Below are 13,889 nucleotides of genomic sequence, written 5' to 3'. Positions count from 1 at the left end.
CCCTCAGTCCACAAGTCATTTTGCTCTTTATCACCCTCCCTGTGTAGTTGTTTTGTCCACATGATGGGGCCAAGCATTGGCTATTTACTGGGCAAGTCCAAACTCCCTGGGGTTTCCTGCACTGGTTATTTCTGTCTCTTTCTCCTCTTGAGCATGATTATCCAATCCTCCCCCCTCTGCTTTATCATCTGATCCTCTCATCTTAACCTTTTCAATCTGTGGGTTATCTCATTCTAGAAACTTATTTTTTTCTAATACTGTGGAATGTTATCAGTTAGTCCTTGAAGTACGCAGGCTTCTACTCAAGCAACACAACCCTAACACTTTGTGCATACTCATCGTTCTAGGATAATCTGCAGATCCAGGATAGCCCCTATCATGTGTGCCATACATTTTCTCCTGCAGACGGAGAGGGAGAGAGTTAGTGAGCGGCTATAAGTTTACCTTCTGATGTCAGCATTCTTATGCCATTGGTACACCGATGCTTACAGTTACTGGGGGTGAAATTTAGCACAAAATCAGCAGCAGCGAATTGTTTTACACTCTGCCCGATTTTGTTTTCTATTGACTTCTGGGCTAGCTGACATTCTGGCACAATGGCGGGTACTGGTTGAGAGGGTTGTGATGGGATCAGATGTGCCCACATCCTGAGAGGACAATATGTGCCACTCCCATGGGGCTTCATCTTATTGCTCCCACTGAATTGCAGAATAGCAGGCTTGAGAAGATCAGTGATGCCCTTACTGCCTCTATCCATGTGGTCCACCTGTCTCTCCAAAGTGGAGCATACATTGGAGCTCCGGCTCTGGATGGCAACAGTTTGAGCTTCCATCAATGCTGCAAAAGCTGGTGGCACAGACTCCTGGTGTGAGGGCCCAGATGCAGAGTCCATCGAGGTTCCAAACGCTCCATGGAAGACTGCAGAATGTTAATGCCCTGTGGCAGGACACCACACAAGCTGGAAGCAAACTCCTCCAAACTTTCAGACATTGTACAGCAACTCAGTGGCAGGCTTTCCAATAGATCATGCAATTGAATATGTGCCGAAAGGAGTTTCCTTTTGAAGGCTGGGCCCCTGAATTCAGCATCTCTGTCTTCCTCAGCAGAGTTTACAGTCAAGCTTGCCCTCCAGCAAGCCATCATCTGGGCTGTCCTTTCCATTAGTCCCTGCTCCTGCTCACTCATGCTGAGTGCTTCACCAAATACAGACCCCTCTAACTCACTGTCTAACCCACACAGGGGTGGTGATGGGAACAGATGTGCTCACATCCTGTGCCAGTGTTTGTGCTGGTGCTTGGGAGGGATGGAGCATGTGATGGTGCATCTTCTAGAGGATAGTCCCCCTCCGAATCTTCCTCGAGAGGGTCCAGGTGCTGAGAAGGACTTGGAAAAAGGGACAAGTGTTAGCATGGCACTGACAGGCTAGATAGTAGCAGATGCCAGATTTCACTGAGCATGATGTTGTCAAGCTGGTTGATTGTGCGATTGTTTGAGGTAATTGAAAGGGTACAAGTAATAGGTAGACACCCTGCTCAATTAAACCCTCGCCATCTCCAAAACTTTGCACTGTCGCTAAGCCAATAATGTCCAGCCCTGCCTGTTCCATTTCACTCAGAACCTGGATGTTGGGTGGTCTTACCCCCGCCCCCCCACCCCGGTCTTGCTCCTCCCCCCCTCATGTTGTGAGCCATTTTCTCCTGCAGACAGAGAGGGCAAGAGTTAGTGAGTGGCAATTGAGAAGGAATCTACAGATATGTGGGGCTTCTTCATGAAGTGCATAATCCTAAGAGTGAGAAGAAGCAAGTTGCAAGCAAGATGGTGTAATGTTCAATGGAAGGAAGTGGCTGGAGTGCCTAGTGAGGAAGGAGTCATCAGTGGAGTTCCTTGTTTGGCATGTGAGAAATGAGTGCTGTAAGTGGCTGCTGCGAAGGCAGCAAGCAGGAGATGAGTATGTGTTTGGAATGAGAGGTGGTGTAGTGTTCATTTGTGATTGGTGCAGAAGGATGTGATGCAGGGGAGGGAGGCATGCAGAGTGTTGAGGGAGGGGGAAGGTCTGTTACCAGGTGCTGTGCAGAGAGATGAACAGCTGTACTAACCCTTGCTGTTCTGGTAAGGTCATTGAAAAGTTTCCTGCATTGCGCCCAAGTCCTGGGGGTGATGCTCCTGGAACTGACCATCACTGCCACCTCTCTCCAGGCCTGCTGTACATTGGCCTTTGGATTCTTCTTCCCATTCGTGGGAAAGAGGACATCTCTCCTTGTCCTCACCTCCTTCAACGGTACATTCAGGGATGGTTCAGAGAACCTTGGGGCAGCTTTGCAGCACTATCAGAAATAAATTTGCATGAAGTGAATGCAGTTGTCCTTTAAGAGGTGCATTCACACTTTAACTTGGCCTCTAGAGGCCGGCAGGAATTGGACAGATTGCCCATTCCCATTGCCAACTGATGTGCAACCCACCAATCAGGGGTTAAAATCGATCGAGCTTCACACTGATGATGTCGGGCCGGTTTGATGTTTGTCCTGGTCCCAGTTAAAATTGCCCCTTCAGAGTTCAAATTTTAGATCCTAGCTTCATCAATGGCTCAGTGATTAAATGCACCATGTGGTGTGAAGCTGAGTCATATGAGCTGGGGTTTGATACCTGGTTCATTATGGGTTAGCTGATCTCATCCAGAGCAGTAGCAGGACTGTAACACTTAGTCTTGGGACCTCTGAGCTAACAAGAGGAAAGATCAGCCAGGATTCCCATTCCTGATCACTCTCCGGTTGTAAAAAAAATAACAGTTTTATTCATTTTGAACATTTGCTTTACAACAGTGCAAGAGTTTTCAGGTATTATGTGCTACATTGGGTGTTTTTATTTGCCTGATGATCATTTGTTTATCAGGTGGTCTGGTTGCCATGCTGGTGTGTTAATATCTTGTCACAGAACAGTAGGAAGTGGTACTTGCATGTCTCCACCAGGATGCAACTCAAGTTGGCTCCGTGCCCCTCTAAATGACCAGTTACAACATGGCACTGAGGTACAGATAGGGTTGCAACTGTCCAGTTTTGGAGCAGAGAGTCCAGTTTTTGAGTAGACTGTCTGGAATTTGTAAAATATAAACTGGACACCAAGAGGATAATGTTGCAAGGCCCCACTCCTGGTACAAGCCTCATTAGCAACGATCATAGGCCAGAAAAACAGGACTTTCTCTCTCTCTACTACTGTACTCGCTGCTGGTGAGGCTCTGCACCAGGAGCAGACATTGGCAAAATTGCCCCTAAGAGTATGTAGCCAGGGCTTTCTGCCTGGGTGCTCATGAGCCTGCAGTTTTTGCTCTATTAAATTTAATAGACAAGTGCAGAAGCAGAAAACCCTGGCCTGTATATTAAAAGTCCTCTGTGCCTGATGTTTTTAATGAAATTTCAACAACAGGGAAGAAAATATCAGATCTCAGCATTTCCACGCCCCTTCTCTGCCCAGTTGCCTCTCCCAGCATGGCATTATGTGTACACCACAGAGAAAGTGGGGGTGGGGGGAATATCACAGCCAACCTTGATCCTTTCTTGACCCAGAGTCCACTGACTAGCAATCTGGAGTAGGGCTTCTGGCTGAGTTTTCCCCTCCCTGGCCCAAAGGTACTGAGACTTTTTTTTATTCATTCGTAGGATGTGGGCATCGCTGGCAAGACCAGCATTTATTGTTCATCCCTAATTGCCCTTGAGAAAGTGGTGGTGAGCCGGCTTCCTGCTGTAGTCCATGTGGTGAAGGTTCTCCCGCAGGGCTGTTAGGAAGGGAGTTCCAGGATTTTGACCCAGCAATGAAGAAGGAACGGTGATATATTTCCAAGTCGGGATGGTGTGTGACTTTGAGGGGAACGTGCAGGTGGTGTTGTTCCCATGTGCCTGCTGCCCTTGTCCTTCTAGGTGGTGGAGGTCGCTGGTTTGGGAGGTGCTGTCAAAGAAGCCTTGGCGAGTTGCTGCAGGACATCTTGTAGATGGTACACACTGCAGCCACTGTGCACTGGTGGTGGAGGGAGTGAATGTTTAAGGAGGTGGATGGGGTACCAATCAAGCGGGCTGCTTTGTCCTCGATGGTGTCGAGCTTCTTGAGTGTTGTTGGAGCTGCACTCATCCAGGCAAGTGGAGAGTATTCCATCACACTCCTGACTTGTGCCTTGTAGATGGTGGAAAGGCTTTGGGGAGTCAGGAGGTGAGTCACTTGCCACAGAATACCCAGCCTCTGACCTGTTCTTGTAGCCACAGTATTTATATGGCTGGTCCAGTTAAGTTTCTGGTTAATGGTGACCCCCAGGATGTTGATGGTGGGGGATTCGGCGATGGTAATGCCATTGAATGTCAAGGGGAGGTGGTTAGACTCTCTCTTGTTGGAGATGGTCATTGCCTGGCACTTGTCTGGCGTGAATGTTACTTTCCACTTATCAGCCCAAGCCTGGATGTTGTCCAGGTCTTGCTGCATGCGGGCACGGACTGTGATTTATATTTAATAAGCAATAGCCTTGTCAAGAATAAGAAACTTTTCCTGTACTCTGATGATTGAACTCATGTCTGTGCACTTTAACCTTTGACAATGAAAGCTTTGTTCACAAATCTGTCACTCTCTGACCAGGTATCTGTTCTCTCTTCCCTTTTGCCGATCACAGAGGCGCAGTCCAGTGAGTATTCCTTTACACTGTGTTTCACATATTTAGAATGTTTTAATTTTTGTTCATTTTGAATTTCATTCGATTTATTAGGGGAAAGAGATGTCAACAGTAACATGCTTGTTACTTGAGAAAGTGACTTACTTAGAACGACTATAGATTTAACAGAAATTAAACCTGTTTATTTAAATTTTTCACATGAACTTAAAACTTTGCATTAGCTACGAATAAGTTACCAGTAATTCCCACTGTTACAGTAAAGAGTACATACAATTCCAGACCACTTTTTAAAAACAAAACTGTGACTTTATTTCAATAAGACTGATGACCTGCGACTCTTAATATGGGTTTAAACACATCAATCACACAAAAAATATTGACAGTAGCTATTACTTGGCTGTTAAAGAAAGTAGCAAATGAGCTCTAGTGCTGGGATTTTCAATTGGAAGAGTGGTTGACTCCTCACTCCGTACCCCTCCCCCACAATTATCTTACTGCAACATTCATTCATTTATTTATTTGAGGTGAGAGAATTTTTTGTGCTCATCGGGTTTTTTCTATTTGTTCTTGTGATATGAGCAATGCTGACAAGGCTGTATTTATTGGCCATTCCTACTTGCCCTGAGAAGGTGGTGGTGGTGAGCCTTTGCCTTGAACCACTGAAGTGCACGTTCTGAAAGGAAAATCGGGCGAGTTGTATAACGGGCGGCCGATCCACTGTCACCCAAAGTCAAAATTGCCCCTCTTGTCTGAGTGTGAGTCCGTTACATTATAACATGCCTGTACTTTCTGGTGACAGTGTTGGATCAGGGCACACGTTACAAGATTTATGTATCACAGTGCAAGCTGTTTATGTGCCGCACACTAAGTGTTCCTTTGTTGCCATGATAATATTTATGAAAAAGGTTGTCAGCCTGCTGTCTCACTGAGGGGGGCACCAGGTCACAAGTTGTGTTTGTATCATGGATATTGTGCACCAATAACAATAGTCTGCCCAAATTTGGTTATATTTACCTCAGCATTCTTCCTGATATCTGAAAATGTCGTTGGCATTTGCTCCCAGGTTCTATGGAGCTGGGCGACTGTATGAACTCCCTCCAATGCCCCCATCCCGGCAGCTTGCATCTGTGCTTTAACGAGAGAGTGCCCTTCTGTCCCAAAGCAACGTACCCTTCTTTGCTGCACCAGGAGCTGTCAATATTCTACAGTAATATTATGCAGTCATATTGTACCGTAATATGCAGTACAATTTTGGCCCAGCAAGTAATAATTGTTGCTTCAACGATCAGTTTCACCACAACAAAAAAAATCATCTTCCTTTTAATGCTTCACTGGATTTCCTGTGTCCAGCCAATCACGCTGCTCCACAGGCTCCTGTGGTCATTTCCTACATGCATTAATAGAAGGAACTTGACTTGCAAAAGGCATGAGGCCAGCTCTCTGCACTCCCATCCTGAGCAGCCCACACTGTCACCAGTTCAAGATCTACAGAATCAGGGTTCTGGTGTTTTACACCTCTAGGTTTGGGATGCCTGATGTGGGAAATTAAGTGTTGTTTTGTCATTAGTGCAGAATAGAGTGAGTTTCATTCTGCATCTTACTTGGGGTATCATTCTGATACTGGGTGCCTGAAGTGGAGAAGTGTCCCAGCTGTCAGATTGAAACATCCCTCACCTGATGAGCATAAAAAAACACAAAAAATAGTTTATGAAACCTTTTTTTTATCCAGTGTCACTTTTACCTCGACAAAACAGAATTTATTTAATCATGGTTTGAATTCAGAATCCAATAAGGAGATTTTATGGGTCATAAATACATGATTTATGATTTTAGGCATTTGAGTTGGATCTCTTGTATTGTGAGGCAGAAAAGAAAAAATGGAGAGTGAAAAGGAAAATCATTGGCGGATCTCAGAGAGCAGGAAACGTGTTCACTCGTTTAAGGAGGCCTAAAGAAAAGAATTTTAAAATGTATTTCATAGTAAGATAGACAAACTCAAAAATAATTTATATAGTTTCTTGGAGCAGTTTCTGGAAGATTTTTCTAACTCCTACCTCAGGACACTTCCATATTAATATAGTTACCAAGTGGACTCTGGAAAACATCCTTAATGGTAAGTGCTAATGTTCCAGCTGAATACAATACACAAACCAAACATGTGAATGAACTTCTGCAGAGCACATGTAATTCTTTTCCTGTTCTTTTCATCTCTTCTCTCCTGAAGGTAGTAACACTTGCTGGGGTGCAATTCCACAGGGACCAGGAGCCCTCTGGTACCTCATCCAAGTAGTCATGTTGTTCAAGTGTAACACTTGTCAATCAGTATTGACAGGTAGAGAGAACACATATAAGGAGTTGGGGAGCGCAGGGTCAATTCTGGAATTTGGAACAGGAGTGAGAGCGGGTGCATAACCCATTCCAAAAATAATTTAGGATAGAAAAACTCCCTCATCTCTCCCTCCTTTGCCCCAGTAAATCTGCACCTATGCTGTCAGCTCTCCTCCACATGAGGCTTCACACCTGAGCCCGATCCTATTGTCAACCAAAGTTCTGTTTCTGGGGTTCAAATCACAAGTGCACTGATAGCTTACACTTAACCTGAGGGCTTCTTTTTTAAAATTTCTGCCTCTTCTCCTCAGGCTGGTGATTCTCGCTTGTTTCAATGGTGCCCCTCCCCCCACGGTTCCTCATCCAAGTGGCCACTCTTCACCTGAACCATGACTAACTGTCAGCAGGCAGTCCTCTTCTAAACCAATGTCCACTGACTTGCTTTCCAGCTGGAGTTGCTGTGTAGCGGTCAGGAGTAAGAAACCTAACTGATTTATTTTTCCCTGCCTAGTCTAGTGGTGTTGAGGGCCAATTGAAGCACCCCCTCCACTACTCCAGCTCAGGCTGGGGACCAAGCCTTGCATCTTTGGGTTTCTCTGGCTCAGTGCCACATGTGACAGTGCATTTAATCTGACGAGATTTTAAAGCAAACTGAAGTAAGTATTTGAGCAAATTTAGGCCAGAATCCAAGCACCATTTGATTTCTGTAATACTAATGTATATGACAATGAAATTATTCCATTCAGTCTTTATAATCCTTGGCCAAAGTCAATCACGATGCAAACACAAGGAATGCATTTTTAAGACGTAATAAAAAGGCATTTACTGAGATTGTTTTTCACAAGGAGGCATGGTGGCATATTTGAGTCCTGATTTAGTGGAATGTTTGAAAAACAGTCCTCCATAAGTCAATATCTTTTCTACTTTTTTCCAGGCAATTATCAAAAGAAACTTATCCTGTAAGTATTTCTTTTTATTATAAGCCAAGATAAAGGGTCACAGTATCGAACAAGATAAATTAAGAAATAGTGGTGAAGACAAAAGCAAAATACTGTGGATGCTGGATAGTGGTGAGGAGATACCCAGCTGTGATTTTAAAACAAAAGCAAAGTACTGCAGATGCAGGAAATCTGAAATAAAAACAGAAAATGCTGGAAATACTCAGCATCTGTGGAGAAAGAAACAGAGATAACATTTCAGTTCAATGATCCTGCTTCAAAACTGGAAGGGTCATCGACCTGAAACATTAACTCTGTTTCTTTCTTCACAGATGCTGCCTGACTTGCTGAGTATTTCCAGCATTTTCTGTTGTGATTTTAAAAACTTGTAGACAGTAAGAGGAAGGAAAGACTGAGGGTGGTATAGAGGTCCTGGGAAAGAATAAGTTAAGAGTTGTGAAATCAAGACTTCTGATTTCAACAGTTGGGAATGCAAAGAGGAACAACAACATATAGGATGGCATATTGGCTGCTTAGGAGGAACAAGAAAGGAATAAAAACAGAAAAAGTTGGAGAAGCTCCAGCAAGTCAGGCAGCATCTGTGGAGGAGCAAGAAAGGAATGTCTGGGAAAGCAGTGACTACAGTGGTATCAGCAATAAACTAGAAACAAACAAAGGTTACAAAGTGAGAGAGAGTTTGGAGGCTAGAGGTGAGAGTAGGATAACCTATCAGATAACACACTTTGATTTTCCTGATGTATTCAGTGCTGGTAGAGCCATTACTGTAATATAAAAATCTGCCTTTAATTTAACCCCAGCCTACCATGTATTGCAGAATTCTGTATTATATTGACTTCTTTTCATATTGCACATTACGGGGAATATTTAATTATTCAATGTGTTGCATCCAAGACATTTTAATAGTTGATTTGAGAAAGTTGTAAAATCATATTTTAATATTAAAATGTTATTACTGTAACTCCTTTGCAAGGGGAAAATAAATTGTGGGGTTTTTTTGCGCAGGCGAAGAAATAGCTCGACCAAGACGGTCAACACCCACGTCAGAAGTTGTCGGGTAGGTATAACTAACCACTTCTTCCACTGGGTAATAAACACTAATGTCAAAGAAGCACTGAAACATCGGGGTAGATTTTTGTCTGAGTCTTAAACATCGCAATGCAAGGAGTATAGTGAATAAGGCAGATGAGCTAAGAGCACAGATGGACATGTGGCACTACGATATCTTAGCTATTACTGAAACATGGCTTAAAGAGGGGCAGGAATGACACCTCCATGTTCCTGGTTACGGGGTTTTCAGACGAGATAGGGAGGGGGTGGCAATATTGGTTAAAGAAACAATTATGGCTGTGAGGAGGGATGATATGTTAAAAGGATCATCAAATGAGGCCATATGGGTTGAGCTAAAGAAGAAAAATGGGGCACTCACACTGCTGGGAGTGTACTATAGACCCCCAGTCAGAGGGAGATAGAAGAGCGAATATGTAGGCAAATTTCTGAGAAGTGCAAAAACAATAGGGCAGTAATAGTGGTGGATTTCAACTACCCTAATATTAACTGGGATACAATCAGTGCAAAAGGTATAGAGGGTGCAGAATTCTTAAATTGCATTCAGGAGAACTTTTTTAGCCAGTACGTAGCAAGCCCAACAAGAGGGGGGGCAGTTCTGGGTTTAGTTTTAGGGAATGAGGCTGGGCAGGTGGAAGGAGTATCAGTGGGAGAGCATTTTGGTGGTAGTGATCATAATTCAGTTAGATTTAGCATAGTTATGGAAAAGAACAAAGATAGAACAGGAGTAAAAGTTCTAAATTGGGGAAAGGCCAATTTTACTAAACTGAGAAGTAATTTAGCAAAAGTGGACTGGAAACAGTTACTTGAAGGTAAATCAGTGTCAGAGCAGTGGGAGACATTCAAAGAGGTGATTCAAGGGGTTCAGAGTAAATAAGTTCCCACAAAGAAAAAGGGTATGACTGCCAAATCTAGTGCCCCCTGGATGACGAGGAGCATCCAGGGCAAGATAAGGCAAGAAAGGAAAGCTTATGTCAGACACCAAGAGCTCAATACTGCAGAAAGCCTAGAGGAGTATAGAAAGTGCAGGGGTGAAATTAAAATGGAAATTAGGAAAGCAAAGAGAAGACATGAAAAAATACTGGCAAGTAAAATTAAGGAAAACCCAAAAATGTTTTATAAATACATAAAGAACAAGTGGATAACTAAGGTAAGAGTAGGGTCTATTAGAGACCAAAAAGGTAACCTGTGTGCGGAGGCGGGAGATGTGGATTTGGTTTTTAATGAATACTTTGAGTCTGTCTTCGCAAAAGAGGGGAACGTTGCAGAGATTGTAGTTAAGGAGGAGTGTGAAATAATGGATGGGATAAACACAATGAGAGAGGAAGTATTAAAGGGTTTAGTATCTTTGAAAGTAGATAAATCAACAGGCCTGGATGAAATGTATCCCAGGCTGTTAAAAGAAGCAAGGGAGGAAATAACAGGGGCTCTACCATCGTTTTCTGATCATCCCTGGCTACAGGTGTGGTGCCGGAGGATTGGAGGACTGCTAACGTTGCAGCATTGTTTAAAAAGGGAGAAAGGGATAGACCGAGTAATTACAGGCCAGTCAGTCTAACCTCAGTGGTGAGCAAATTATTGGAATCAATTCTGAGAGACAGTATAAACTGTCATTTAGAAAGGCACGGATTAATCAAGGACAGTCAGCATGGATTTGTCAAGGGAAGGTTGTGTCTGACTAATTTTTTGTGGAGGTAACAAGGAGGGTCGATGAGGGTAGTGTGTTTGATGTAGTCTACATGGATTTTAACAAGGCTTTTGACAAAGTCCCACATGGCAGACTGGTCAAAAAAGTAAAACCCCATGGGATCCAAGGGAATGTGGCAAGCTGGATCCAAAATTGGTTCAGTGGCAGGAAGCAAAGGGTAATGGTCAACGGATGATTTTGTGACTGGAAGGCTGTTTCCAGCGGGGTTCCACAGGGCTCAGTACTGGGTCCCTTGTTTTTTGTGGTATATATTAATGATTTAGACTTAAACATAGGGGGCATGATTAAGAAGTTTGCAGATGATACAAAAATTGGCTGTGTGGTTGATAGTGAGGAGGAAAGCTGTAGACTGCAGAAAGATATCAATGGACTGGTCAGTGGGCGGAAAAAGTGGCAAATGGAATTCAATCCAGAGAAGTGTGAGGTAATGCATTTGGGGAGGGCAAACAAGGCAAGGGAATATACAATAAATGGGAGGATACTGAGAGGTGTAGAGGAAGAGAGGGACCTTGGAGTGCACGTCTACAGATCCCTGAAGGTTGGAGGACAAGTAGATAATGTGGTTAAGAAGGCATACGGGATACTTTCCTTTATTAGCCAAGGCATAGAATATAAGAGCAAGGGGGTTATGCTAGAACTGTATAAAACACTGGTTAGGCCACAGCTTGAGTACTGCGTACGGTTCTCATCACCACATTACAGGAAAGATGTGATTGCACTAGAGAGGGTACAGAGAAGATTTACAAGGATGTTGCCAGGACTGGAGAATTTTAGCTATGAGGAAATATGGGATAGGCTGGGGTTGTTTTCTTTGGAACAGAGGAGGCTGAGGGGTGATTTAATTGAGGTGTATAAAATTATGAGGGGCCTCAGACAGAGTGGACAGTGAACGGGGGTTGACACCCCTTAGCAGAGAGGTCAATAACCAGGGGGCATAGATTTAAAGTAATTGGTAGAAGGATTAGAGGGGAGTTGAGGAAAATATTTTTCACCCAGAGGGTGGTGGGGGTCTGGAACTCACTACCTGAAAGGATGGTAAAGGCAGAAACCCTCATCATATTTAAAAAGTAGTTGGATGTGCACTTTAAGTGCCACAACCTAGAAGGCTACAGACCAAGTACTGGAAAGTGGGAGTAGGCTGGGTTGCTATTTTTCAACCGGCACAGATTTGATGGGACGAATGGCCTCCTTCTGTGCCGTAATTTTTTTCTGTTTCTATGTTTGTATTGCTTGCACAGAGCCCAGATCCAGTTGGAAGGTTCATACATAGAATCATAGAAAATAGGAGCAAGAGTAGGCCATTCGGCCCTTCGGGCCTGCTCCGCCATTCAAAATGATCGTGGCTGATCATCTAACTCAGTACCCTGTTCCCACTTCTTCCCCATATCCTTTGATCCCTTTTGCATTAAGAAATATATCTATCACCTTCTTGATTACATCTAATGACTTGGCCTCCACTGCCTTCTGTGGTAAAGAATTCCACAGGTTCACCACCCTCTGAGTGAAGAAATTTCTCCTCATCTCGGTTCTAATACCCCGTATCCTGAAATTGTGACCCCTAGTTATGGATTCCCCATCCATCGGGAACATCCTCCCTGCACCTAGTTTGTCTGGTCCGGTTAGAATTTTATATGTTTCGATAAGATCACCTCTCATTCTTCTAAACTCTCGCTGGTGACAGAACCCAACAGATTTTCTTTCCCTGAAATCCCACTAAGCAAAAAGAAAAATTTTTTGGATTGAATACAATAAACCTTTTTTTCATCAATTTAAATAGACTAAATATTCTTTAGCACCTTCCAAAACATTTTTTTAAATCCATTTGACAATTATGGCAGGAAAGGGGGGGAGAGGGAATGACACCAAAGCCCTGTGACATGTATCGCCCCAACAAGTTCACAATCCCAATCCACCATCATAACCTTAATCTCTGGCAGGATTATTTCTTTTTTATTCGTTCATGGGATGTGGGCGTAGCTGGCAAGGCCAGCATTTATTGCCCATCCCTAATTGCCCTTGAGGCTATACAAGATAATCCCTAATCCCCGGCAGGTTTAGTGCAAGTATACAAAATAATCCCTAATTCCTTGCAGGTTTAGTGCAGGGTATACAAGCTAAATCCTGGTGCTCTTGGGGGGCAGTTTTAGATTGGGTGTCCACTCCCGAGGAGTCTGGTTAGTCTTTCATCGTTTGTGTCTCAGACACTTCAAAATTGAAGAAGGGAATGTTCTATTTTGGATCAATCCAATCAAACTTGGGAATGTTCCTATTTGTTGAATCTTTGACGTACAGTGACCACCAGGCCACAACTTGTCATCAGAAACCCTATCCCACTGGTAAAGACATAAGTCATTTTGCTTATTGTAATGCTGCTCCATGATCAACACAGTTTAGATTCCCTCAACTATCAATTTATGGTGGGTCTGTAAATGATTAAACATATTGCACATCACAGGGACTGATACTAAGAACTACACAAGTCAAATAATGTTGGACATGAGTGAATTGTTTCTCCATTCCTCTTCAAGTCCATTTTTTTTGTAATTTTCAATCTCATTGCTTTTAGCTCACGTATAAAGGCTCCTAATGTTTTATGTCTGCCCATTTACCAGCATCACTATTCACATTGTACAGCCTATACAAACATGACATGAACTGATTTGAGAAATTTGTTTTGTGACTTAAGTAATAGTCAGTAAAAAGTTTCTTTATAATTTAGAAATGATGTGTCGTAAGTATCAAGTACTTTTTTAAGTTACAATACAAGTTAAAATTAATATGAAAATGATAGTCCAGTTCTGAATAAATGTCTTTAATATAGTAATTGCAGAATGATCTGAGAAGCCCGTTTTGTTATGAAGTTTGTTACCTTAGCATTTTACCTACTGTAATACTCATAATCTTGCCTGGGGCTCTTGCCTGACCTTCCCTTCACCTATGGCTGTTGGACCTGCTGCTTTTTGTTTCTCTATGTCTCTATTCATGGTTATGATATGTTGCCAGAGCTGGTATGTAATGCAGTTCCCTATCCTCATTTCCAATTTGAGACAGCTACAGAATGCTAGAAGCAACCAATCTTATCCAAGCAACAAGTGAAAGGGCCCCAGTAAAACAAAAGGAGGGTTTTAATTGAACTATTCCTCCTGGAATTTTAATTTTCTCTCTTCCTACGGGGAGATGC

The 13,889-nt window shown here is 43.1% G+C and overlaps 1 protein-coding gene across 1 annotated transcript in view; it reads left to right on the top strand.

Moving 5' to 3' along the window:
• The window catches only part of sgip1a (SH3GL interacting endocytic adaptor 1a), a 163,438-nt gene that overhangs the window by 105,113 nt on the left and 44,436 nt on the right, over positions 1-13,889 (top strand). The window contains exons 7-10 of the mRNA XM_067990376.1: positions 3,063-3,070; positions 4,649-4,660; positions 7,911-7,935; positions 8,938-8,989. Of these exons, the coding sequence (XP_067846477.1) occupies positions 3,063-3,070; positions 4,649-4,660; positions 7,911-7,935; positions 8,938-8,989 (97 nt within the window). The remainder of the gene's footprint in view (positions 1-3,062; positions 3,071-4,648; positions 4,661-7,910; positions 7,936-8,937; positions 8,990-13,889) is intronic.

The sequence above is a fragment of the Heptranchias perlo genome, chromosome 9, assembly GCF_035084215.1.
Source record: "Heptranchias perlo isolate sHepPer1 chromosome 9, sHepPer1.hap1, whole genome shotgun sequence".
NCBI classification, from domain to species: Eukaryota; Metazoa; Chordata; class Chondrichthyes; order Hexanchiformes; family Hexanchidae; genus Heptranchias; species Heptranchias perlo.
Note: the sequence above shows the minus strand (reverse complement) of the source record. Positions and strands in the feature narration are given on the sequence as shown.